Source organism: Oxyura jamaicensis, chromosome 8 (genome assembly GCF_011077185.1).
Source record: "Oxyura jamaicensis isolate SHBP4307 breed ruddy duck chromosome 8, BPBGC_Ojam_1.0, whole genome shotgun sequence".
Classification (NCBI taxonomy): domain Eukaryota; kingdom Metazoa; phylum Chordata; class Aves; order Anseriformes; family Anatidae; genus Oxyura; species Oxyura jamaicensis.
Window position 1 is genome coordinate 6,888,285 of NC_048900.1, and position 26,364 is coordinate 6,914,648.

General features: G+C 36.8%; 1 protein-coding gene across 2 annotated transcripts in view; it reads left to right on the plus strand.

Annotated features, from left to right (window-relative positions):
- The window catches only part of DENND1B (DENN domain containing 1B), a 161,217-nt gene that overhangs the window by 70,437 nt on the left and 64,416 nt on the right, over positions 1 to 26,364 (plus strand). Inside the window, exons 6-10 of one of the 2 annotated variants that reach the window (XM_035333579.1) lie at positions 4,067 to 4,136; positions 5,334 to 5,414; positions 7,733 to 7,792; positions 9,643 to 9,696; positions 12,823 to 12,933. In XM_035333579.1, the coding sequence (XP_035189470.1) occupies positions 4,067 to 4,136; positions 5,334 to 5,414; positions 7,733 to 7,792; positions 9,643 to 9,696; positions 12,823 to 12,933 (376 nt within the window). The remainder of the gene's footprint in view (positions 1 to 4,066; positions 4,137 to 5,333; positions 5,415 to 7,732; positions 7,793 to 9,642; positions 9,697 to 12,822; positions 12,934 to 26,364) is intronic. The other variant, XM_035333580.1, reaches the window with a different exon arrangement.

Here is a 26,364-nt window from a genome sequence, read left to right on the forward strand (position 1 = left end):
TTGATATTTTATCTTATTGTGGGAATAATCTTTTGTGGCAACTTCATAAGAATATGAAGTTGTTGTATGTTTGTCTTATATGTTTTTTTCTCAAAAGAGTACTGGTTATAACATGCAGTCTGCAAAGACAATGTGTGCAATTAAAAAAACCACAACACTCAATAAACCAATGATGGTTTCATAGTTTAAGAAACTAAATTTATTTTTATTTGAAGCTTACACTTCTACATACATTAAAGCCCTGTTGTTTCTCAGTTTTATCAACTGCAAAGGGCCTTCACTGATAACCTTTTGACATTTTTTAAAGACAGATAATTCATTATAAAATAGAACAATCATAAATAATTTTATGAATGTGTGCGACAGTAACGTCTTTCTAGTAACAGACTTTAATTTTGATTTTATCCACTGTTAAGGTACATGTTAGGGTGACAGTTCTGAGTTAGCAGTAATATATTACAGGTCTTCTCTATTAAGTTCAGCAATTCTAAAGCCATTTTTACAGAGAGTGCATTTCTGTACTGACATGCTTGAAAAAAAAGTTACTCAACTTAACAGATGCCCCTGGATATTTTGACTTTTCCGTACATAGACTTGTTCTACTGTGCTAAATAAAGATTAAATAATTTTTGCAATTTTTGCCAACACAACAAGCTGAGAAGATTCCTTTACCCGTAATGCTTCCGTTCTGCCACGCACACAAGTCCCGTATACAGCACTTTATCCAATGCAATAAAGATGTAAAGCTTAAATCATGGGAATGCTCATCTATGAATAAATCTATTTACTAGAGTAGTCCAAATAAGTTAATGGGATTATTAATACAAGTGCTTGCAAAACCAGCCTGTGATATAACAGGAAAAGAATGCTGCTTGACAGCCATGAAGATGTTTCAAAATGAAATGAGCTTATATTTGGTCTTTGTGTCGAGAATCTGAAATCCCTCCTGACTGATAGCTGTCTGAATTATGAACAAACACAATCTGTGTTTGTTTACTTTTAAAAGCAGAGATGCATTGTGTACACACATACAAACACACACTTTATTGTTTGCAAACAACAAATGTAGCAATTCTTTATTGTACTGAAATAATAACAATTAGTAAATACATAAAATAAAAATATAAAGAACTTGTTTGCTTTGCATTAGGCCTTCATAATTCTTTTTTACAGTATAAACAATATAATTAAAATTATTGGCATAAACTTTTACAGTTGAACTATGCTTTCGAAGAGCTGAAGATGCGGGAGAAAAAAACAGGACAGATTTTGGTGGTCTTTGGTTTCATGCCATAGAATGTAACGGAGCACTTGTTTTGATTGGTCTTAATTTTTCAGGTTTAAATGGCATGTTGAAATTATATTAACCTCATATCTGTGGTTATAAGGCTGAAAGCAATTTTTTTTCCAGTCTTTCAGCTCAAAAAGGAAACTGGCATTTTTAAACTACGTTCAAGTAGTCTGTTTTTACAATGTATTTCTTTGTGGTTTTGTTACATGGAGACATGGAAGTGCATCATCAACCTGATTTTGCCAAGGAAAAGAGTTCTTGTATTGAGTACTCTGGTCAGCATGGTGTAACCGTATGAAAGAAAAAGCTTCCCTGGCTTTGTGCTTAGGTTTCTTAATTTCAAATAATGAATTTGACCTTGTTGGGCATATATCTTAAAAATTGAATTTAATTTTTTTTTTCAAAGTAAAAGGGGAGCTGAGATCATAGATATAAGAAATATGGTTATTATTTTATCGAAGTAAGAGCATTTATTTTTATAGCATGCTGTTCATAAATGCTCATTATGAAAAATGAATGATCAGATAAGATTTTACAGTATTTTGCAGCAGAAAGAAATATGCTTGGGTAATATAGACTGCTACTGCTGAGGTCATGGCAAAGCACTGGAAAGTTTTTAGGTAACGTAAACTACTTGTGTCCAGTGTTATGAAAGTATTTTGCAATTTAAACCTTGTACGTCAGACAAAACGCTTGAACTGTGTTCTGACATCTGCTGCAGTTTGAGACTGATGGAATTGTTTGGTGGCTCTGACTTCTGCAGTTTTATTTTCCTGTCCAAGATAAAGTTAATGTGATTCCGCAAGGTAATAGAAGAGGAATCTGAGCTGGAATAAAACTCCAAGATGAGTTGTTTTAGGAGCTGTTGCAGTGAGTATTTTACAGGGGTGTGTAGCAGGCCCATAAGCAATAAGTGGCCATATTCTGGTGCAATGAAGGAAATGTTACGATTATATACAAGTATTCTGAAAAGCAGATGCAGTAACGTCACACATGAACTACTGTCAACAACACCAAGTATTAGAAATGTCTGTGAGCTTAAAGAGATTGATCAAGTTTCAGTAATTAGCCAGTACAGTGTATGGTACAGTGTGATAAAGATATTAATATGCTCAAAGACCTTGTTGCCTCTTTGTTCATTTGCATTTGCAAGAGAAAATTTGTGATGGTTCTGATTATTATATATTATTATATATATATATTTAAAGAACTATCAGTTAGGCATTTGTAAAGATAGCAAAGTAAGACTGCTACTAAATGCTTAACTATAACCATGTTCCCAAATCAGATTTCTGCTCTTCTCTCTCTACTGTAAGAACTGGAGTCTATTTCTAAAGCCTGGGCAGCTGCTTACTGAGAACAGAGGTGTTAGAAAAAAAAATGTACCTCTTTACTATGCTCACTGGGCAGGAGTAGCCTTGGCTTCTGAACCAACCCCTAGCAGCTTTCCCTTTCCTGTAAGGGAAAGCGTTTAGGTTGTGCATACTGGGCTCCTCAGTTGCAATTAGCCTAATGTTTCCTGAAGTACAATTTTGTCATTTCAAGGTATACCCACAGCATGCATTACAGCTTTTAAAAATGCACCGGAATTACATCCATGGATTTACACTGTGCTGAACAACAACCAAATAGGTAGTATTGTTACATACAGGTATAAAATGTAATAAAAAAGTTTCAGGCTTGATTTCTTCCCCCACCCCTGTCAGAGCATGAACAACTAATATTATACTATTCATGGTAGTGTCCTTTGAATTTGTGATAAAATTCTTAAAAAAGAAAAAAAAAAGTCTTCTGTATCAAATGCTTGAGTAGTTATTATGTGGTTCTGTAGCATGCTGTCTCTGTTGATGTCTCAGCTAAAGGTAACCATTCTGTAAATAGATTACAAAAAATAGAAATGATGGCACAGTGTTTGGGTTTCTCTTCTCATGCTCTTCAGTTCTGTTATATTTATCTTGGATTCTGTTTAACTGATTGGGAATGTTGCGCATATATGGGCTGTGGACTTGCGTTAAGTCTGGTAATTACTCATGTGTTAGTGTGCTGTGAGCTGGTGGTGAAGGCTCACATTTTTAGAATTTGCTTCTATGTATAGGAATGACTATCGGGAGACCAATATTCTTGTCGATGATGTGACATCTGTGGTATTCTTTAGCAGTGCACAGCTTGTCAAGTATGGGGTACTGGCTCTGCCCAGGTAAAAAGGTTTTCAGTCTTCAGGGAAGCAGCAGTTGGGGCAGTCTGGCCAGGTACAACAGAACGCAGAATCTCTAAACTGCAAGTAAAGTTGCAAACAAAGCTACTGAAACTTGTAACATTAAAAGGTAGTGGGAATGTGATTTGAAACTGTCTGACAACGCTTAAAGCGAGCTCCTCGGCATGTAGAATAACGAGAAGCCAAAATATGAGCTAGTAGTCTACACTGACGTGGAACTTCAAATTGTTGTCCATTTTATTGTGCAAAGTGAAGTGGTATACTTAATGCATTTGAAATATTCAGACATCAGCTTTATAACAAACAAAGCAAAACTAGAGACTTGCAAAGTAGATATATGTTTAATAGATACAGCGTAAAGAAATACAGCTTTAGTAGTACTATCTGTCAGTGATGCACCATCAAATTCATGGAGAAAAGTTTTATATGCATTTTATTTGTATGTAGAAATAAAAAAATGTGCAAGTCACATTGATTATAGTCGTATTTCATAAGCACTGGAAAAATACACTAATACTTTATTCAAATGTTGTTTTTTTTTTTTTTTCTTCCTCTTTTAGTTACCTGCCCTGGTTTGAGGTATACTATAAGCTCTTAAATACCCTGGCAGATTATTTGGCTAAAGAACAGGTAATTTTGCATATTCTGTTTCTTTGTGTTAAAGATTTTCCTTGTAATAATAGTCACTATTTCAAGTGCTATAAAGGGATTCTTCACTCTTTAAATCTTTTTAGTAGAATTCAGAAGCATCGTTAAATTCATTGTATTGAAATTCAAACAATCTGAATGTACAACCACTCCTATCACTTGATTACCACATTAATCTTAAAAAGCTGCTGAGAATCTACCTTTACAAAGTGTCAGTCTTAGCATAAACAAGTCCTGGATGAAGTGTGAGCAAAGTGTCACATCACTGGAGAACTGTATGATGTATTGATTGTAAACTGTAGATCTCCAGAACTATCTGATTATCAGTTACAAACACTTTTTTTCAGAACTGCGTAAAATATGATGTACTGTTTCACCCTTCGTATTCACTAAGAACTACCTCTCGTAATTCTGTCATCTCAACTAGCAAGACAAAATTGCTTGCAACATTTGGTGAAGAATCCTGATAGTTTAGTTTGCATATTCATGAGCAATTAGGCATATTCCAGGATTACATGGGAAGGGAAACACTGGCATCTGTTTCACTGAGAACAGTAAACCCATACCTTTCTACCTTAAGTATATTAAAGTAATAGATTGTAACTCGGGAGGAGGAGAGGGGGACATCAATAGTTGGCTGTATGCTGTAGACTGGAAAAGATGACGTTTCCAGAATAGATGAACTGTAGATTAAGCAATTATGGTGCATAATAGCAAATGCACTATATGATGACTTTTTATGTAAAATGAAAATGCAGTAGGAAAGTTAGGTGTTAGTTGGGTTAGTTGAATGTATTCTCTATTTATGGTCTCATGAATGGTGTACTGAATCTTTCAATGGAACTTTTATCTTTGGCCCTAACAGTAAAATTAAGGTTGTATTTGGCAGAACTTTGGGGTAGGAATCATTTTAGTCTCTGCTTCCTCATGCAGTTCAGGCACTGCAGTTATTGCTACAACCAATTTAAGATGCCAGGTTAAGTTTGTTGTGCTATATGCTGAGGAAATTGTTTTGATGGGTCAGAAAGCTTCAGTGGTGTACGGAAATATTTTGTTGTAATGTCTAAATTCATTAAATGAATATACATATTCTCATCTATATATAGCTTAACGTACTGTAAATGGTAATTATTCTGTATTATATGACAATTAATCACCTTTAAAAAATATTCCCTCTAGGAAAATGACTCAAATGATTTGTTAAAATCATTGTATAGCCATCCTGTGCCAAAGGCAAATGCTTTAGTCAGTTTAAGTGTGGTAAGTATTCTCTGTATTATTCCTACTTCTGTTGTCTGCTACAAAATAATAGCTATGGTTGAAACAAAAAAAACACCTTTGTGAATAGTAAAATTATATTGCTTCCTACAATTAACTGGCTTGGACAGCCTTTTTAACCTTTCATTTTTCCTGTGCGGAATAGAATTTGTCTCTGTCTGAAGTTGTTCTCTTCAAGTCAGTCATAAAGAAGCAAAAAATTGAGTTTTGCTCTGTGGATGAGAAAGTAAACAGCAGCGGGGGCTGGCAGTGCTGGAACTACTTTTTTTGTGCTTCCAGCTGTTTCATGTAGATAATTTTGGTTTCTCTTGCTGTGAATCATGAAAAACAGAATTTGTGTTGTTGCTTCCCGTGTCTGAGTAGGTAGACTTATAAGACTGGACACAAATCTATGTAAGTTGGCTTCTTTCCCATCTTCCAGAATGACTGCACACACAAGCAAATGTGCACAAATAACTACGACTCATTTGAGCTATCAAGTTGCAAGACACAGAAGTGATTTTTATAAAGTCTTCCCTTACATACTGAAAGATCATTAGATTATTTGTCTTGACATTTCCTGTTACTTGTAATGCATTTAATTTAGAATTGAGCCCTATACTTTATGTAGAGTAAGAGCAGACTTTTGAAAACCATTTGGCCCTCTTAGGAGGGCATATAGAAATGGAGAGGCTTCCACTGCCAGTAGTTGCTTAAAACAATGCTGCTTTTATTTTAATCTTTCAGATCACAGTTTCCTTGATCTTCCTTTTTTCTTAGTCTGTAGAGCCCTAACATTTTTCTTCCTTGACCAGTACTAATCCAATATTTGTATTTAGAAGTGCTTCCAGTCTTGTGTGTTGTCTTTCACCAGAACAACATACTTGGTTTTAAAGTTACAGATTATTTTTTTTGTTGCTTTTTTTTTTGTTGTTGTTGTTGCTGTCATAATGCTTTTAAGTTTATTTTCAGAAAGTATCAGAAATTATTTTTTCTTTCAGAACTACAAAATATCATTTTATATTAGTCTATAGTGCCCTTCAGGATACCAAATACTATTTTGCCATCATTAATTGCAGTTTTATAACCAATTCTAATTTGGCAACCCTAAAATACTTTATAACATGCTTTAAAAATTCTCTTGTGTTTTGGTTGCACATAGAGAAAATTTAAAGATTATTTTTCTTTCATTTCTTGCAAAGCATTGCTGCCTACTGCTGTCATGAATGAATGTTGTGGTGAGCCTTCGAGGTTGTGGTGGATACAACTGGCAACACTGGGATGACAAATTGCTTGCAATAGAGGTCGTGCTTGCTGGTTGTATTTCAATACTATCTAATGTTTGATTTTTATTTTTTTTCTCAACTGTCTCTTGTTCCCAGTAGTTTGTAGTTTGTTCCATTAAAGAGTTTTGTAATCTTTTTAGCTGAACAATGATCATCTAAATGCAGGCCCCATGCCAAATACTTGGCTGCAGGTACAGTTGAGCAAATACTGTGGGTTCAGACAGGGAAGAGCAGGAAGGAGTAGGTTACCTTGAAACAGAATCCGTGTTTTCATAATGCTCAGTGCTGCAGGAAGTAGGGAAATCTTTATGGCCACTTGCAACTCTAACTTTGTGTGTCTACTTTTTATATTGACGTCCCTATCTGGCTCCTTGTATATTCTATCAATAGGCTAGACTGGAACAGTCAGTGGTAATAGACTTAAAAAGAAGCTCCGGTCTGAAAAATAATTGTAGCAATGACACCATGGGGTTGCCTTTCATTGTTCTGGGATGAGTCTAGTTCAAATTTCATGATGCAGCATTAAAAAGATTGTTCCCTCCCATTTACTCAAATATGCAGGGTAAGGCTCATGGCCATGGGTTTAAATAGCAGACCACAATAGTAGTTATGATTACATGTATATAATCATGCATAAATTATGCATGATTGTACCAGTATCTGGATATATGGTGTTTTCCAGTAATTCTTGGTAAGGAGGACACCAAAATGACTTGGTGCAGTTGAGGACCATGTTGTCTTCTCACTGTTCATTCCTAGTAACAAATACTCCGCAGCTGAGATTTGTAATGAAACCAGAGCTTAAATATCATTTGGTTCACTTTTATTTTACCCATGGAGGGCCAGTACAAGTGCTTTTTCTTTTGCTGGAAAAGCTAGCTAAGTCAAGTCTGAATTCAAATAGGGGAGAAACATAAAAAATAAAACATATTTTCAGCCAATATTTTAAATTTGGAAAGCATTAGAGTCAGCTTTGGTCTATTTGTTGAAAAGCTAAAAAGTCAATTGTTCAATCTTTCTCTCATGTTGCCTAAGAACCAAGAGATGATTTTTGCAAGTCAGCAAGTTTTGAAAAAACAGCCTTGTCTTGTATCGGTGAGTTTAAAAGGCACTATCTAAAACCTATTGCAATTAAAGAAATAATTACTTGCTGTAGGGTACCTCTTTTGATTTCAGGCTTATTTATACCTGTCCTTTGAGAAATATTGCTGTTGTCTATAGCCTAAAAAAGCAGTCTAATATTAACATACCTATTCTGTTTAAATCAGTCTAATTTCAGAGCTAAGTACGCGTGTGTTGTAATCCTTTCATCAAAAAACCCACAACCAAAATCAAACCCTAAAACTGATGAACAAAACTTGAATATTTTAGTGTCCCTTTTTACAGAAAACTTTTTTACAGGACAGCAACTGTTAATTTAGTATCTCTTCCAAAGTCATACTTCCTAGGGGAGTTCACAAAGATGTGCAAGGACTCCATGCCATGTTATTTTTGCTGCTTTATGACTCTTAATGACTGCAGTAATGCCTCTTTGCTTCTCATAGTTTTAACTTCCTTTTCTGTTTAATGAGTGAAATATTACTACTTTGTTAATTATAAGTAATTGCTTTTCAAAGTTATTAAATTCATTACTCAGAAAATCTTTTGTTAAATTTTCTGTGACCTTACTATGTATAGGAAATAATTTTCTGTTCTCACCATACTTATGAAGAATAAAAGCATTGCATTAATCTGAATATTTTCCTATTCCTGACTAGAGAAAAAAGTCTTAAATGTTTTTCCTCTGTTGAAGCAAAACATTATATTGGAATATTAATTGTGTAAATGCTACGATGCTTATGGGATGCCTTTTTTAAACCCTTGTTTTTTATTTTTTTACTATTATTTTTTATTTTTTTTTAACTCTTGCCAGAAATCCTAATCTGCGGAGACAGTTTTCTATTAAATGCATCAAGCTGGTTTAATAAGAGCCTCCTACACAGAGTTGATAGTATTAATAAATATTTTTTTTGCTTGAACAAAAGACACGATATCTTACAGACCGACTTAGTGTTTGAGAGTATGTTTTTCAAGTTTGACTTGAAAATGAACTGTTTGTGTTATAAATCATCATATAGCAGTGCATAGCTTAAGGAAAACAGTTTAAGAAAAAAAAAAAACATTAAAAAGTAACAGAAGATAAAAATTCAATAATTATCACATTTGCTTAGTATGCACTTAAGGTTTTTTGTCCTTCAAGATTTAGACTAATTATGCAAAAACGTCTTAAAATTACTGAACTAAATCCATGTTTGATAGCTACTAAGAGCACTGGATTAATGAGAATAATTTAAATTACATCTGTTTTCAGTTTAATCTATTTTATATTTACATTATAAATGGCCTCAAACTAAGATTCTAAAATTACTAATGTTTTTCATAAATGACTGTGGAATGTCAAGCTGTCAGACCTTGGATTTCTGTTAGCACATTTTTGATTCAAAGATGTTTGGAAAGAGATAAGAACATATATTTAGTAATAATATTTCTATTCTATTTAATTTTCATGTAAACGATTTTTCCTTACCCATTCCAAATTTACGTTTTGTCCATTAACATTTTTTTTTTGTATTTGCAACTTTAAAATCAATGCTTAAACTAATCAATGCTGTTCTCAGGCTTGAGTTAACATTTAAAGCTGTTTTAATTTTAGTGTTATTTCAAAACTGCAGCACAGTGATTTGTTCCCTTGGTTTGTCTGCTATGCTAACCCAGAGATTTTCATTTCATGTTCTGATCTGCTTAATTCTTTGTCTAGTAGTGGTGAGAATATGGTTAGAAAAACGGCTATTTGCTTAAACGATGATGGGGTTGGAAATCCTAAATGCTGGAATGCTGGATTTTTAAAGAAATATTTTTTGTTTGCTGTGTACATAAATTATTAATTATTTTTCCCCATTGATTAGCACTCGTATTTCATTACTCCTGATATAACTGGATTGCCAACAATCCCTGAAAGCGTAAGTATGCAGTTTCTTTTTTAAATATTTAGGAGAAGTATAAATCTCATTCTGTGGGTAGGGCTGAACTCTGCTTTTATCAATAGGAGATTTTTTTTTCTAGGACTGTTTTCAGAATATGATTAATGTATATTATTGTAACCTTTAGCTAGTAAGGGTACTGTTGCATTCATTGTTAACCAATATTAAAGCATTATACAGGGCATTTTAGAGCACCACTATATCTGCCTTTTGTTCATAGTTACTCAGTTTGTTTGCATTTATGAGGATTATATATGCAAAACATATTCTACTCGTGCAGCTAGTGTTATTTGAATACCTGCTCTTTAAACAGTGCATTACTAAGCTGCAAAGTCATCTATCAAGACATGCAGTTTATTTTTTTGTGTAAGAAGGCATTGTTTCAGGCTTTCTGAAAACATGCTGTACCTGCTCGCATTTGGGTGGTAACCATGCACCGGTCATGGGTATTATTGTTACTTTTTTAATGAAGACTTGCATTTGGTGGCTGATAAATCCTTGATGGTGCTGCCAGTAGACTGCAAATGCACAATGTCAAATCCTGTCCTCTATGGTGTGTTTAGATAAAAGCTACTTAATTAGGTGCTATCCAACTTTCTGCTTTTCCCGTTTTGCATTGTCTGGAATGGAATATGGTTATCCAGATTTGCATTTTTACACTTCAACACCATGACTTCCTCCCGAAAGTTAAATGGTTCAGTAGCTGCGGTGGGGTCGCCGTGGTACAGCACCACACTGTCCCTGGGGTGCACGTGGGACAGGCAGAAAAGGGCAGCAGAGGAGCCACGTGAGGACAGGCTGGGAAAACCCAAACCTGAGAGGAGCATGAGGCTGCACCTAGCAGCGAGGAGGGTGCGGCTCAGGCCTGAGTGGAGATGCATGGCCTTTGTTGCAACCCAGCTACTGGAAGGTGCTGGATTGAGTACAGAGGACCCATAGTGCAGGGACTCTTGGGGCAGGACAGGGATTCATTTTCATCTGTTTATTTTCATTGGTTTCACCCCATAGAGTGAATTCTTCTATTTGTAAAAAATCTCTTACTCAAACTCATTATTTGGGCTTTTACTAAAGCATAGCTTTGGGGATCAGGAGGTGTTTTATATGTTCATCTTGAAGAAAAAGGGGGAAGGTTTCGCTTTGAGTCTCTGGCTGATAGAGGATCTTGCAATGGTTGCTGTGGATTTATTCTGCTGATTCTGTGGGAGAAAGGAAAAGTAAGTATCAAGGTGCCTTCCTATACTTACTTTTTACTCTGCTTATGGAAGTCCCATCCTTCCAGAATAATCAAAAGGGATTGATACTAGCAGAGGGTAGGACAAGTAGGCAGTTAAGAGATGTGGTAATTATAGTAAATCAGTAGTAAAATGGCTTTTCCTTGTTCTTTGTTGTAAGTTTCACAAACTTCAGGAGCAGGAACTTCACAGCTATAATGCAGAAATAACTGACTGTCTCCCAAAGACACATTGGTCTGTACAAGATTGCAGACTTTTTTTCCACAGCTTTTGCAACACAGAATCAGCATATCATTATCAACTAAAATGCTAGAAGGTGTCCTAGATAAGTTGGACTCAAATTATCGTGGTGCATCAGCTGCTGACAATCAGTTAAAGGTAGCACTTGAAGGACTACGGTTTCTTTCTAAATGCTGTGTTTGTAGCATTAAAGCTCTCGCTTTCATCTCTTCCAAAAGTTTATGCAGCATGGACCAAGAATAAATCTGTACGCCATGTCTTTGAATTAATAATCCATTTGTGAATTTATGTGAAACCAGTTCAGTCATTGGATCTTCTGTCATTTCTTTTCAATAACTTTTTCACTCAATATTGAAATGCATCCAGAAAGGAGGTCAACGCTCTGATCATCACCCAGCCTTTAACTAAGGCTAGGTTTTCCCCCAGTCCTGCTCTGTAAGGAGCCAGCACGGCAGCTGCTTGGTGGCAGCGCAGATCCACGCCGTGCTCCCTGACCATGGAGGGCAGTGAGCTGGGGGTGCTGCAGGCTGCTGCCACCTCCCTGCCCCATGGCACAGGAGCACGCGCGTTCCCCTTGGGTCTTTACCCCGCTTGTCATGTCCACGCTGATTTTTGGGGCTGTAATCCCTTGCTGCCCTGTGTCGACCCCACATCTGGTGCAGACTGGCAGTGTGACTGTTCCTTGGGTTGGTCCATGCAATCGGTGGATCTCCTACATTAACATTCGGTGGTGTGTTGTTCCTGAGAGGAGGTGGGAAACGGTTCTGATTGCAGGTGCATGGTAAAGAATACGTGAAATTAGGTGGATAAACTAGATATATGCTTCATATGTTGTGAGGTCTGTTGGTATACTTTCATACACGTTCTCCAACATGTACAAAAATTTGCTTTTTTCTGGGCATTTTGTTTGCTGGTGACTGTTTTCAGAATTTCAGAATTTATATGTTTGGCCATATGCCATGCAGAAATACTGTGAAGTTCAGCTTGAACACAGAGATTTCCACCCTCTTACCCTCACTTCCCCCTTCTTCCCCCTCCTCTGTGTTGTCTGAACTGTGAACAACAGGTGCTGGTGGCTTTGCTTTTCATTAAACCCCACAGAGGTAGACCCACTACCTTCTAACAGGGCTTCTGGCTGTTGTTGCTGTTTTTTTTTTTTCCCCCCCTCCCAACAAGCTGGTTTGCTGTACTTGAAGTAGAATAAAATGAGTTGACTTCAGGAGAGCAGGCAAAAATATTATGGTTTTATTATCATAACTATGATAGAACAGTTATTGTTGTGGTGGGAGATCTCTTCTTGGGTTGAAGTAATGGTTATCTTAATAGCATGTGTGACTACTGATACACATTTCTTATTTCTTCAGATTCAGAAATAATACAAATCTAAATTTAGAAGCATAATCAAATAAGCAAAATAATAATAGCTTACACCAAAGTTAGTTTTCCATTGGTTTTACAACTCAGTCAATTATTTTTAGAGCATATAAATTTTAATGCAAAGTCATATTTTTAATATGTATATATTTAAACTTCCTAATTCTACTAATTGGTCAAAATTTTTGTAAGTAATATATGAATGTTCCACTTAGCCAACACTGTTGTTATATTGTTAACATCTTATTTATTTAAACAGAGAAACCTTACTGAATATTTTGTTGCTGTGGATGTGAACAACATGCTGCAACTTTATGCCAGTATGTTGCATGAGAGAAGAATCATTATTACCTCTAGCAAACTAAGCACTGTAAGTACTTCACACATCTCCTTTTAAGTAGAATATATTGAACATTTCACAAAATGACCTACAGACCTTTGTGGTTTTAGATATGTTCCGTGTGTACTTATAAGACAATATCTACATACTTTTCTGATATATGGTTTTAGTCTGGCTCTTGAAGTACAAAAGTCTGATTTATATAAGACCTACTCAGATACATTAAGTCAGGTTAATTATTTTTCTTATCAGGAGATGAGAGTTCTTTAACTCTCCTGAGTTCATTTCTGTGCCTTCTAACCTAAAAAGAATTCTTAAGGGCTATTATAAGATCTTTATTATTCACTTGTGGCTTATTCCATTGGAGCTACTTGAAAGAAATCAAGGGGGCATAATAATAGCTGCTATCCTAACCTGGTAATAGGTAGATTCATCTTTGTTAGAGTGGTTTGGGAGTGCATACTGTAATAGCTCTGATTTGGAGCAGCTCTTCAGACTTATAATAGCGTACAACTCAAAATAGCTGCTGCTGCTGCCTTTTTTTTTTTTTTTTATTAAAGGTTTGAGGGTACTGTCCACATTATTTTTTTAATGCCTGCTTTAGACTGCTTAATAAGAGTGTTGCATTTCATTTTGAAAGTATATCTAAATATTCAGGCATTATTCTGTTTTACTATTTGCAGAATCTTATGTGGCTTTACAGTACCCTGTATTTTGAACATCTTCCCAAGATTCACTTTGCATTACTATGAGACTGTCACTTTATAGCCAACTTTTGTCATAGAGTATACTTGTACACAATCCTTAACCTGTTATGCTCAGTCGTTAAAAATAATTTATATTTTTCAAAAGTACCTCATAAAACATATTGTTTAATAACTGTTTCTGTGGTGGAAAGTCAGTGTTCTGTTCCTGAACACGTCTCATTCTTCTAACAAATAGATGAACAGTTATTTTCAACACACAGGGACAAGGTTGGATATAGTACTAAAAACTAACAATTCCAAAAACTTGCAGCTGCTAATTTCCAATATATATGTGTGCTGTGTGTGTATGTAAGGAGTGAGAATTTTTGGACTACAGATAGTGGATAAAAACACTTTAAATTCTTTTGAGTTGTATAACTGCTTTTATTTTATTTTTTTTTGTTTTGTTTTATTTTATTTTTATTATTATTATTTTTCCAAGACACCACAATATTAGGTCCCTGAATCTGCAATCACCGTTGTAGTGAGGGGATGCACAAGGCCAGTACCTCACCATGTGGTGATTTGCAGAATATGGAACAAAGTAAGTCTGTGATGATTAGGGAATGAAAGAAACCTTGGGTCATATAAGCAGAGGCCAAATGATCAACTATAAAATCTAAAAAGCAGTGCGTGAATGAATATAATCAGTCTTCAAATTACTAGGCTATGATATATTTTATTAGGCACCAAAGATTTTACTCTGTCTTATGAAATTCCCATATTCTTTTTCTTTTTTTCTGTGGAATTGTCTAGTGGAAAATGTGGGCTTTCCAATACAATAATAGGACTACTCCAGTGGGAGAAGACAATTTCAAGGGAAAGCCCTTAGTAGAAGTTCTGGCAATGTGGCAAAAGCATGGATTTTTTTTTTTTTTTTTTTTTTCCAGTGTGCCAGTTTGGGATGCAGCTTGGTATTAAAAAAATGAAAGACAAAATACACCATAAAAAACCTTCAACTGTAATGATGCCCCAGTCAAACCTCCTTTACTGCTCCAGTAGTGAGGAAATAGGAATCGCGATGGCAGGTCTGTGCCTGTGGAAGATTGGTTCTGCAGGTGGGCATGCGTCAGTCTGCCTCACAGGATTTGCAGTCATACATACTCTCAGCCTACATTTGGATCCTCTTAAGACTTGTTTTTGTTAGGCTCAACATCTCAGCTGGTCTCTGTTGCCATGATATGACAAGAGGAGAGACAGTATTAGAATTACACTGTGCTGATGTAGACTACCTTATTTCCACGGTCAGATTCCAAACTGTTTAGAAACAATTACGGATTAACAGATGTAATACAGTCTTTGTGAGAAACTTTGACTTTGTTTAAAATTCAGCTGTTTATTCCAAATCTTTTCATGAGGTAATAGTCATCACTGAAAATAATTTATATTAATGTCCTGGACGAGGATAGGTAGTGATAACAGACTGCCATAGTATCATTTGGATGTCCTGAGAGATGTCACTAAGCTGTAAGTGTGAGTAGTAGAGTGCAGACCAAGTCTGAATAGAGAGAGCACATCAATTTCACTTCCTTCTGGTTATTTTTTTAGTGTGCATTACATAAGTTATAGTTAAATGAAATTACTGCTGTGTCATGTAGCATTTTTCCACATAGCACTTGGTAAATTTTCCCTTACACCAATGAGGTATGGTAAAACAAGAGTAGAGCTGGCTTGTCAGAGAACGTACTAAACTCTTTCATAAACAGAACAAGAACTATGCTAGGCTTGCCTCTTTACAGAACAATATAATTTTAAAAGCAAATTAAACACTTCTTAGTGAAGAATTCAATTGAATAGCCAAAAATGATTAAATATGTTTTTGGCATATTTCTTCTTCAAAATGCTGGAATGCTTAATATAATACAAATAAGCAAATGGAGTATATCTGAACATTGACGAGCTAGCTTCATGCTGTTTTGCTGTTGTGTGTACAAAACACAGCAGGCTGGTACTTTGTGTTGCAAGAGATGCAATTTAATATTCCTAAATTACAGCTTGATACCTAGAAAGATAATTATTTCAGAAACGGTGCTCTCAAGTACAAGTTTCTGTTAAGGGAGTTGTGCCTTATCTTTAGGGCTAACGGAATACCAAGTGTTTATATTAGCTCATGAGGACTGGGCTGTGATGTCACCTTCCAGTTATCAGCTCTGTTTCGGTTCACTATCTCAGGGCAGTGACTGATAACAACAACAACAACAAAAAAAAAAAAAAAAAAAAAAGGAAAGAAAGAAAGAAAAAGGTATAACTCAAGGCCTTGCTTAGTTTCTCCTCACTGTTCTTAAGGGAGTGGGGCGGGCAGGGAGTGGAAGAGTAGAAAACCATATTTAAGTCTGACATCTCTGTCCTATGAATTTCACGCTTTCATTATATTGAAGTTTATCAGTGCAGGGAGAAAATGGATGCTATATTTAAAAAGATTTACTTCAGTGGAAAAAGAAGAAACAAATAATTTACCATTTTCAACTGTTGTACAGTGTTTTTAATTAAAGCAATTTAATTGATAAATTATCAATTTATCTAAAGGTGCTCTGATTCAATTTTCAGCTTATATTTTATTTCAGCCAAGCATGCATCTTCTCATATTTCCAATCACTATGCATTCTTTACATCTTTCTTTAAACTGATTTTCTGTGTTTATACCCCCCTTAAAAACTCCTTTGGTGGACATCTTTGTCTACTTGCCATACCAATTACTACAAAGATGTAAGTGGAAACTTCCCACTGCTCCTTTCTGTCATAGCTTCTGGGTCATTATTTGCCCTAACTGTTGATTCTTTTATTAGCTTGACTTTCCAACCACTTTAATAATGTGATTATCACCAACCTCACAGCTTGCTTGAGGCTTAGTGTTAGAGTGAGATAGATTCAGCTAGCCTGAGGATTATGTTCTGTAAGATCTGTTTGTAGCAAAAATTACCATTTCTGCTTTTGAACAGTAAACTATAAAAGAGAAACAAATTATATGACTTTGGAATAAATGAAGGAATGAATGAAACAAAGGAATTGATTTATTCACAGAGGTGGCTGTTAGTTGTTTCACTTTAACTGTAAAAGGAAGACCTTTTGTGAATGTCATACTGTATATTCTTACACAGCACCCATCACAACATCTGCATGTATTCTTGTTAGTTGCATGGAGCTGTAAGAGTTTCAGTACAAATAATTTTTTTATTCAATGTACTATCAATTATTAAAGTGCCGGGGAAGGCTTTTGCAGGAAGGCTGAACTACAGCATTGATTTTATGCATGCTGGAGGCAGACCCTAGATGTTGAGGCCCCAAGTGCACCTGCTGTGGTAGTCTACCAGAACATCATACCATACTCTCATGTATTCAAAGCAAAGGAATAAATCATGATTTTACAACAGTGCATCAGTTGACTTATTGCTGTTTTGTGACCGGAGGTAGGAAGGATTGCTGTTTAAAGCCATGTCATCGGTTCTCAAGTCACTCAAGCATGAAAGCTTGTCATATGCCTCTGTAATTGTACCTCAGCAGCCTTTCTCTAACTAGTCAGCTGGGGCTGTGCGTTTTGTCTCAAACACCCGGCTGGCCAGTGTCTGACAGGAGCTTTCTCGTCATCCTGTCAGTAGTATGTTAACTAGAATGTATCTTCTGCGGCCTGCAGTGGCAGGTGGAAAGGATGCTACACTTTAAAGCAAATGTCTAAACGTTATCTCCTTTTTGACCAATATTTGTTTTAGGTAATATGAGTCTGATGTGTTTGAGAGCACTGTGGCTGCAAAGTTCTGCTTTGTGCTGGCTGTAGGCTTCACTGGAGCTCCTTGTAAAAAGGAACATATATGTCAATAAAAGATACAGACTTTTTTGTGTGTGTGGTGAAAGAGCACTGAAAATAATTTGCCCACAACATACATTTGTGGAATTATTTTTACTGCTGCTTATATTGAAAGAGAGCTTTCCGCAGTTCCACTTGGTTGCAATAGTTAGTTGGTCTGAACAGTAGCTGCGTATTCCTTGCCTCTGTAGTCTTGTTGAGGTACTGTCACGCTATCTGTGGTCACTTGGGGACTGGGAGGTTGAGGAGGCTCCTTGGAGAATGTAATACAGCTGAACAGCTGCGAGGGAGGGCAAAACCCTCCTTATTCTGACACATTATCTTTGTGCATTGCTTTGCTCCTTCTGCATCTGACCTGAAATCCAAGATTCTTAAGTTTATTCCAAAATCCGTTTGTCCCAAGGCAGTAATATCGTCAACTGAAACAGAAAACAGCTCTTGGGTTTGTCTATTTCTTGCACTTTGTTTAAATCTCTCTGTGGTGTATATGTTGCAGATTGCTGGATATACTTAGAAAATCAGCCAAGCAGTGCTTTGTGACCAGGCCAGATCGCTGCGTGGTTTTGGAGTGCAGTGTGTGTTAGTGTGAAGCCTGGAAAGACAGAAAGCTCTTTTGTATTTTTTATTTGAGTTCAAAGCTCGCTATTTGTGGAGCTGTTTTCTCTGGCGTAAGCTAAAAAGCCAAAACAGTGGAAAAATTGGCTCCATATAGGCTTTCAGGTTGGGGAAAACAATGGTATTAGGTGCTGTCATATATCTTAGTGACAGTATCACGTTGCCTTGTGCTGGGGTTATATTCCCAGTTCTGATTGAACCAAACTATAGCATCCATTTTTTTTGTTGTTGTTGTACACTGCAGTGTGGTTGCAGTTTCATCTAAAAATGTATTTATGATGTGTATTCTTTTAAAATAGTACTGTCCCAGTAATGCAAAAATTATAATTTTTAAATTAAATTATTATCTCAAATTCCTTTGAGGTAGTACATATTGGGCAGAAATGTGCAAGGGCTAAATGTAGTTCTTGGAAAGCAAAAAGTGGGTAGGTACGTGTCATTAACTTGCAAAGCAGCACAGTTACTCTGTTGATACTCAGAGAGCTCCCAGAAGCATTGTTAGAATTCATTTTGGAACAATAGGTCAAGTAGATCATTTGAGTAGATGAAGAGTGGTGTCATTTAATTTTTAAAAGTTCAGTAGTCTAAGATAGCTTGACCAGAGGTAAGGTAAGATAAGCCGGACAGGGTGCGTGCTGTGTGTGCAGCCGAGGCCCTGCTAGGACCTGGGCCTGCAGCCTGCTTCTAGCAGTGAAGTTAAGGGACCAGGGAAGGGAGGCATCAAAATTGAGCCAAGCTCAGGAACTGGAAAGCTCTCCCAGGCCAGAAGTTTAGAAAGTCTGCAGATTGCTGTTGCCACCTGTGTGCAGAATTGTATCACTGGGTTTCATTTAAATGAAAACAAATACTGTAAAAGGGAAGCATACAGACTGATTTACACATTCATTTCAAAATAATGTTTTTCACTCATTAGCACTTTCACAAAAAAGAACAAATCCAAGATGAGGATAAGGGGCAAGAGTTGCTTCTTTTGATTCATGTAATCTTTGGCAATTCAGTAAAAACTGCCAAACCAAAATGCCGTGTAGAGCTGGAGCAGGCCCTGCCGTGGGCATTGACCCTCCAAGAGAAGCCTTTTGTGGTTGGGCTGCATGGGAATGGGAAGTGAAAGGGTCTGCATGCTGTTGTGGATGGCAAGAACAGTCTCCATCCCTTAAAAAACAATCAAACAAAAACTACAGAAGTCACTGTGGTTGCGTGAAGCGAAAGGTGTGAAGATGAGTTCCTAAAGAGTATTTGAGTGTAATACCAGCTCTCTGGTGTGGTGTGCCATTATGGCAAGGTTTCTCCTTTTTCACTAACTGCTGCTTTACTCCCCCTCCTCCCCCGCAAATTCACCAATGGTGAGATGAATTATAACAGTCAGTGGTTATCTCTAGTCTTGCTTGCAGTAAATAAGTTGTCTGTCAGCTATTCACAAGGAAGCTGTTCCCTGCTGCTTCTTAATTAGTGTATGGCAGAAGAACATACCACGGAGTTACTCCGGGGGAGGAAACATTAATAAAAATTATTTTCCTGGAAACTTTCCTTTCAGAACCAAGAAACATTTGCAGAACTCCCTTATTTTACAGGAGGGTAGCTCTTCCTCCACGGAGACAGAGTCATAACAGAGGAGGAAGGAGGGGGCAGTTACAAGATGGTCAGAAAAAAGAGACATAAAGATGTATAGGTTCATGTTCTTCTGTGTGTTTTTGTGAGAGACGAGGAGGTTAAGCAGCTAGGAAATAAATGAATGACAAAATAAGAATAAACAAATTATCAAGAATATACAAGATGAAATGAAAGAATGAGGAAACTGAAATTATTCAACATGATGTAAAGAAGCATAATTAGTTATAGGATAAATGAATAGGAGATACGTTAACCTAATCTGCAATGTGTTAGGAATAAAAGCTGACTTAGAATCACAGAATATCCTGAGTTGGAAGGGACCCGTAAGGATCACCAGTCCAACTCCTCGCACCGCACAGGTCCAACCAGAAATTTAGACCATGTGACTACGTGCACAGTCCAATCTCTTCTTAAATTCAGACAGGCTTGGTGCAGTGACTACTTCACTGGGAAGCCTGTTCCACTGTGCAACCACCCTCTTAGTTAACAACCTCCTCCTGATGTCCAGCTTAAACTTCCCCTGCCTCAGCTTAACCCCATTCCCGTGGGTCTTATCTCTGGTGTTTATGGAGAATAGATCACCTGCCTCTCCACACCCCCTCATGAGGAAGCTGTAGACCATGATGAGGTCCCCCCTCAGCCTCCTCTTCTCCAGGCTGAACAGGCCCAGTGACCTCAGCCACTCCTCATGTTTTCTTCTCCAGGCCCTTCACCATCTTCGTCGCCCTCCTCTGGACACTCTCCATCAGTTTAATGTCCTTTTTGTACTGTGGTGCCCAGAACTGCACACAGAACTGCACACAGACTTGACCAAGTTTCAGATGTTTCATTTTTAACCTAAAAAAAAATTACTAAAAACTTTTGTGAGATGATGAAATTGAGTAACTGAATCAAGTTAAGTAGCTTTTCCTATGCCAAACACACTTGCTTGGGTATATGCATACCTCAGATAATCCATAAAAGTGCATGTAGGTCCTTAGTGTAGGCACAGGGTGCCAGTGGTATTCGTCACTAAGTCCGCACCTGTCTACTACCACTTCAATTTTATTTTCTGTTCAGCTTCCATTATTGAGAAACATGTCATTCCTGGAGCCATAGGCAAGGAACAAACCGTGTCTGCGGTTTTTTCTTTTCCCTTCCAAACTAATGCACAAGAATGATGCCATAATGCTGCTTTGTGAATGAAGAATTGCAAGAAAAGAATGAAATTGATTGCATATGAAGTGCTGTCAAATTCGTGAACAATGCTCTTCTTTCTCTTCCCTTTCCTTCCTCCAGAATAAGGATAAAAAGAAGTGAATTAATATTAAAACAAAACCAAAAACCAGGATACATGCAGTTTTTTAAATGAATTTTTCTTTTCCATATTTTGTTTTCACATTGGATAAAGTTAAAATTTTCATCTGTGGCCTGGAAATACATTTCCCTTTACCTCTCTCCCTTATGTGATTAAGGAGCACTGGGGGCTTCATCTTGCCAACAGGAAGAAAATGCATTATGGCTCATTTAAGGTCTTCCCTTTTTTCTTCTTGGAGGTTATGGGGATGGCAGATGGGAAGCTGTTAGCCAGGAGCTAAATTAAAAAAATGCATGAGAAATGCCTTTGGTTCTCATGGCTTGGATAGTATATTCTGGTCTCTTTTGTTGCTTTTTTTTTTTTAATCGGTGACTTCTTTCTTCTCTCCAAGGACAGCGAAATAGATGAAGCTGATGATTTAGTCCAACTATTTATTCTTAAAGAATAAAGCTGGAAAGGGATTTATGCTCTGTTATAAAATGGCCAAAACAATGGCTCCCTTCCCACTATTAATGTCCAGCAGTCTTCACCTACCTGTTCAAGAATGGATGAGAAAATGAGTTTTAGCAGATGTTAAGTATCTGTTACAGGTTTGGGGCCTGATTTTATTCTTGACCAAACAAGATTTAGGTATGGAAGTCCCCTGTGACAAAGCTGAGTTGTAACAAGGTAGAGGAGAGGCTTCCTTTCACTTCTATGACCATTCCTCTCTCAGTGGTTTCACAGTAATTCTCATCCGCTGGGAGTACTGGGGTAGCAGCAGTGAGAGCTGGGCCAGGCTGATGGTAGCTACTGGAATAGGGATGGTGACCCTCTGCGATTTACTGCTATAGGTACTGCTAAGTAGATGAGTTAATTAAACAGTATCTTTGGCATCTTTCAACATATGTGTGGTCAAGACAGTGGGAGGCAAGCAGTTCTTTAGCCCAGTGGCTCTGTGAGGGAGGAGGGAAGGAGCATACCAGTACCCATTTCTGGACATGGTGTTGACAGAGATTGACAGTGTTTGAGGGGTTTTCAGGAAATGGTTTTATCACAGTAATTCTTCAGTTACTTACAGTAGATTTTGAAGGGTTGTATGGTATCACAGGTTAATTTTACTTTAGCGTTTTGTCTAACTTCTGTTGCCATTTTTGGCTTTCAGACAAGATTCTGCTAATCAGATTCTGCGTCTCTAGCTTTTACATTGTGGCGTGTGCAAATCTTGTCACCTGTGCTCTGCTTCTCTTTCTACCTTTGGTTACAGAAACTGCTTCAAATAAGATGATTTTTATAGATAGAAAGTAAGCATTAGCAAGAGAAAATATCTTATGTAAGATACTGAATAATTGTTTTCATGTTACTCGTTGAAATTTTGTAAATAATAGGTATCAAGTAAACACAATAAGAGAGTCTGCAGAAAGTCTTTCTGTTCTGGACATGTTGTAGGGTTTTTATCAAAAAAAAAAAAAGACCACTCATTTTAAAATCTACAGCAGAAAGATTCATTGATAAATTGAATATTGAATATTGTGTGCAGCAGATACACGCATCAGAATTATTACAGCTACATGAGAGAGGAGAAGCTGCAGTCTCCGTGTTTCCAGGAGCAGATAAACCTGCTCTAGTTTAAGGCTTGAACTAACTGTTCAGACTGTTCCTGTTCAGCAGAGTGTAGATTTGGAACAACAGTTGTTCCTGAGTGGCTGCTTACTGCCATAAGGTGGAAAGGAGCTCCTTGTGCATCGTTTCAGTCTTGCTGCGAGTTCATAGTAATCAATTTACTTTCACTCTGTAATCAGTTTTGCAAACAGACTTTGTAATGTGTTCTTCCACTGTTTGGAGAGACAGTATTATCTGCCAGCACATAGTTCTCACATGTTTTTTTCAGGAGAGAAAGATAAAATTATTGTGCTGGAATTGCTGCAGAGCTCCAGATAAAACACCACATGCTTTTCTCACAGGGTGGTGAAAGCTTATATGGTTATGCTGACTAGAGTGTCTTAGCAGAATAGATCAGAAACAAGCTGAAACTTTGTTGTACTGAATGTTAGTAAATTCATTTACGAGTAGAATGGGAAAGATCTGTGTGTGTGTGTGTGTGTGTGTCCTATCAATATGCAGGGTTTTTATTAGAAGATGTGTTGAACACTGAGAAGTTTTGTTAAAAGTTGTTTCTAAGCTAGTTAAGATCTACTGACTTACATAATTTAAAATCCTTTTGTTTCAGCCAATTTTTAACCCAATGTTTAAAGCCTTAGTTATATTTAATAAAAGTTTTAATCTAGAAGAAATTGTTTGAAATGAAGAAAAACAGTCGAAAAAAGTGAAAAATATTGGAAACATTAACAAATCTGTTCAGTGTTGACAAATGGGTTTCAAGAGACAAAAGCTATTTTTAAAAATTGCCAGCCCATTTTATTATGGTTTAAAACACAACATTGCTGGGTGTTTTCTTTCCAGTGCAGTGGACTGTAGAACATCAGTCGCTGCATACTCAAGCTGTGTAGTGAGCTATCAAATATGCAGTAACTAGCCCATGCAGAAATTTTCTTCAGCATTCTTAAAAAATTAATTTTTTTTAAGACCACAGAGTTCAGCAATGCTATGTTTCTGCATATACAGCAAAATTTAGCAAATTGTATTGGAGAGATGCTTTCACTTTGTATATACAAGCTTATCTGATCTCCAGTAGTAGCTGGTGAAATAGGTAATGTTGTACACAGCCTTGCAGATGACCTTATTATTTAGGGTAACAACTATTTGTCTTCAAAAAGAGATTTTTCTAATCTATGCCATTTCTCTTAAAAATGTGTTTAAAGGTGGATTGTCAACACACAAACTCCAGACAATGCCTTTTTCTCTAAGTAGCATAAAGATCTAAGTAGCATAAAGATCTAAGTAGCAGTCAGACTTCTCACCACTTGGTCAAGCAACAGATGCTCCTTTCTGCACCTTGGAGGTTGTTCTGCGCTGTCTGCCTTTCCCTCTCCTCCTCCAGCTTCCCGCAGGGTGCCTGCTCATGCTCTCGCTGGCTCTGCTCCCAAGTGCAGCTGCTGTCAGACATCCCCTCCCCAAATCTGGTGGTCGCCTTTATCGACCCCTGAGGGCCCATGCAAGCAGTTGGGCTCTGCCTGCTCCTGCATGCTTTTCAGTTCACTTAAACCTGCTACTTAGGACTTGCAGCATTATTCAGAGATTTTTAGTATTCCCCGTTTTCATCTATTTATAACTGAAAGTATGACAATTAAAAAGTACCTTATTTAAATAGCTAATGCCTTTGAGAAATACAGGCAGTGTTGAAACACTAAAAAACACAAAAAGAAAATTTACCAGAAAGTGTGAAATATTTTTATATGAAATCTACAATTATCATATCAGTATTTGCTTAAAGGCAGAGTTGGCGCGGTATTAAAAATGTCACACAGTTTGAAGAGTAGCAGTGTTCCTTAGCTCCTTGTGTACTGTACTGTGGCTGTATACACCAGGAAACTATAAAACGTATTAATGTCAAAGTAAAACGTTTGGAAACCTACCACAAAAGTGTAGATGGAAATATTTGATGATTAAGTAATCAAATCTTTAATTTTCCTGCTAGAAATGCTAAGATTTAATCCTTTTTTATCTTAAATGTTAAATAAATGCCAGTCTGAATGCCGTACCAAAATACAGATTCTAAAACAACACTTAAGAAAACTTCAGATGTTCACTTCAAATGTGAATTATCTGCTTCCCCTGTTAAAACGAGAGCTAAAATGTAACGTGGACATATGCATAAGAGAGAAAAATATTTCTTTATGCAAAAAGTATTGTCATGTTAATTCATAATTTATGAATCCCTATTAAGAGGAGGAGGAGGATATATACATTGGGGGATCTCCCATATAACTCTGTGCTCAGCTTTATAGCAGTCTGTGATTGAAATACATGCTAATTTTTGTATTGGTGTGGTTTGAAATTTATATACTATAGAGAGCAGTATGTGGACGCACTGATTTCTCAGAATGGATATGGAATTACTAAAAGACCAAAAACCATAATATTGAGTTTGATTTGTGCTATCAGTTGTAAGAGCTAAACTACAGAGAGAGAGAATATGGAAATAAAACTCATAAATCCCACTGTGTAGAAGAGGGGTATGTGTTCATTTATTTCATCCCCCACATCAATTAAATCTTAGTAAAAAACCATTAACTATTAAAATAGCCTTTTTTTGTTAAGTCTAAACCGAGAGTAATTGCAGCTGTTTGACGTAAAGCTAGGAAACAAAATGTTAATCTGAAATGAGCAGTTTAAGTACGGAATTATGATATCCTTGGCTTTCTGTAGCGGAGCTGTCAGGCTCGGGCAGCGTGCTGGTCAATAGTGACATTCTGCGTGTCAGTGAGCAGCCTCTCCTGATGCCTTAACCTGCAGTTCACACATTGCTGAAGCTCCAACTGTCGAACATTCAGGTCCCCTGGTACTACTGCAGCTTCCAGGCTCTCCTGACTGGCTCATGTTTCATTCTTTGGCAATTTGCCCTAATGATATCCCTCAGGAGCTTTCAGACCCTCTTCTTTTCCATATTTAATCGTGTTATATTAATCTGAGTGCTGAGCAAACTATGCCGCACAAATTGTAATTGTCTGTGATTTCTGTTGTGGTGCTCTTATAATTATGTTTTTTCCTTTTTAGTGTAAAAATATATATACAAAATCACAGCATAATTTTTATTTACAAGACAGCCTGGGTGTGAAAGCTTTAACTGCTGATCTGTTCCACCAACGGGGATTTTTTTTTTTTTTTTTCTGTAAAATCCATAATATTTTAGCACTTGCTGTATGGATAGGATTTACATTTTATTTTTAGCTCTTCATTTTGCTGCAATAAAAGTACATGTCCAATAAAGAGCGGTAATAATCAAGTTAACCTCAGATAGTAATTTTGTTGTGATATAAAGCATTAGGACAGACTTGTCTTCTTCCATAAGCTTGGAGTCTTCTGCATGGGGCATTCCCTTTGTGTGTATTGCTATTCTCAGACTTCATTAGGTGACGGCGGTAAGTAAAGCAGAAGGACAATACAGCATCAATAGCACAAATTGTTCCCCGGGTATGACCTGTTGTGCCCTGAAGAGATTGTGTTAAGCCTTATGGCTGGGTTTCTTAAATGCTGTTTTGAGCACACTTCTCTTCCCAGGTCGAAGTTTTTTGTGGTGGTGTGTTTTATTTGCTTGTTTTTTATTTGTTATTTATTTCTGTGAGGTTTCTTGTATTTTATGTGCTGGATATAGGCTATCTCATTTTGAACATGGGTCTTGATATTTTCTCATTCCACAGACTCTGTGGCTGCGTAGTAACAGAAACAAAATTGAGCAACTCCTAACAGTAACATAGTGTTTGAGAGATCAAATCTGAATTCTCTGTGTA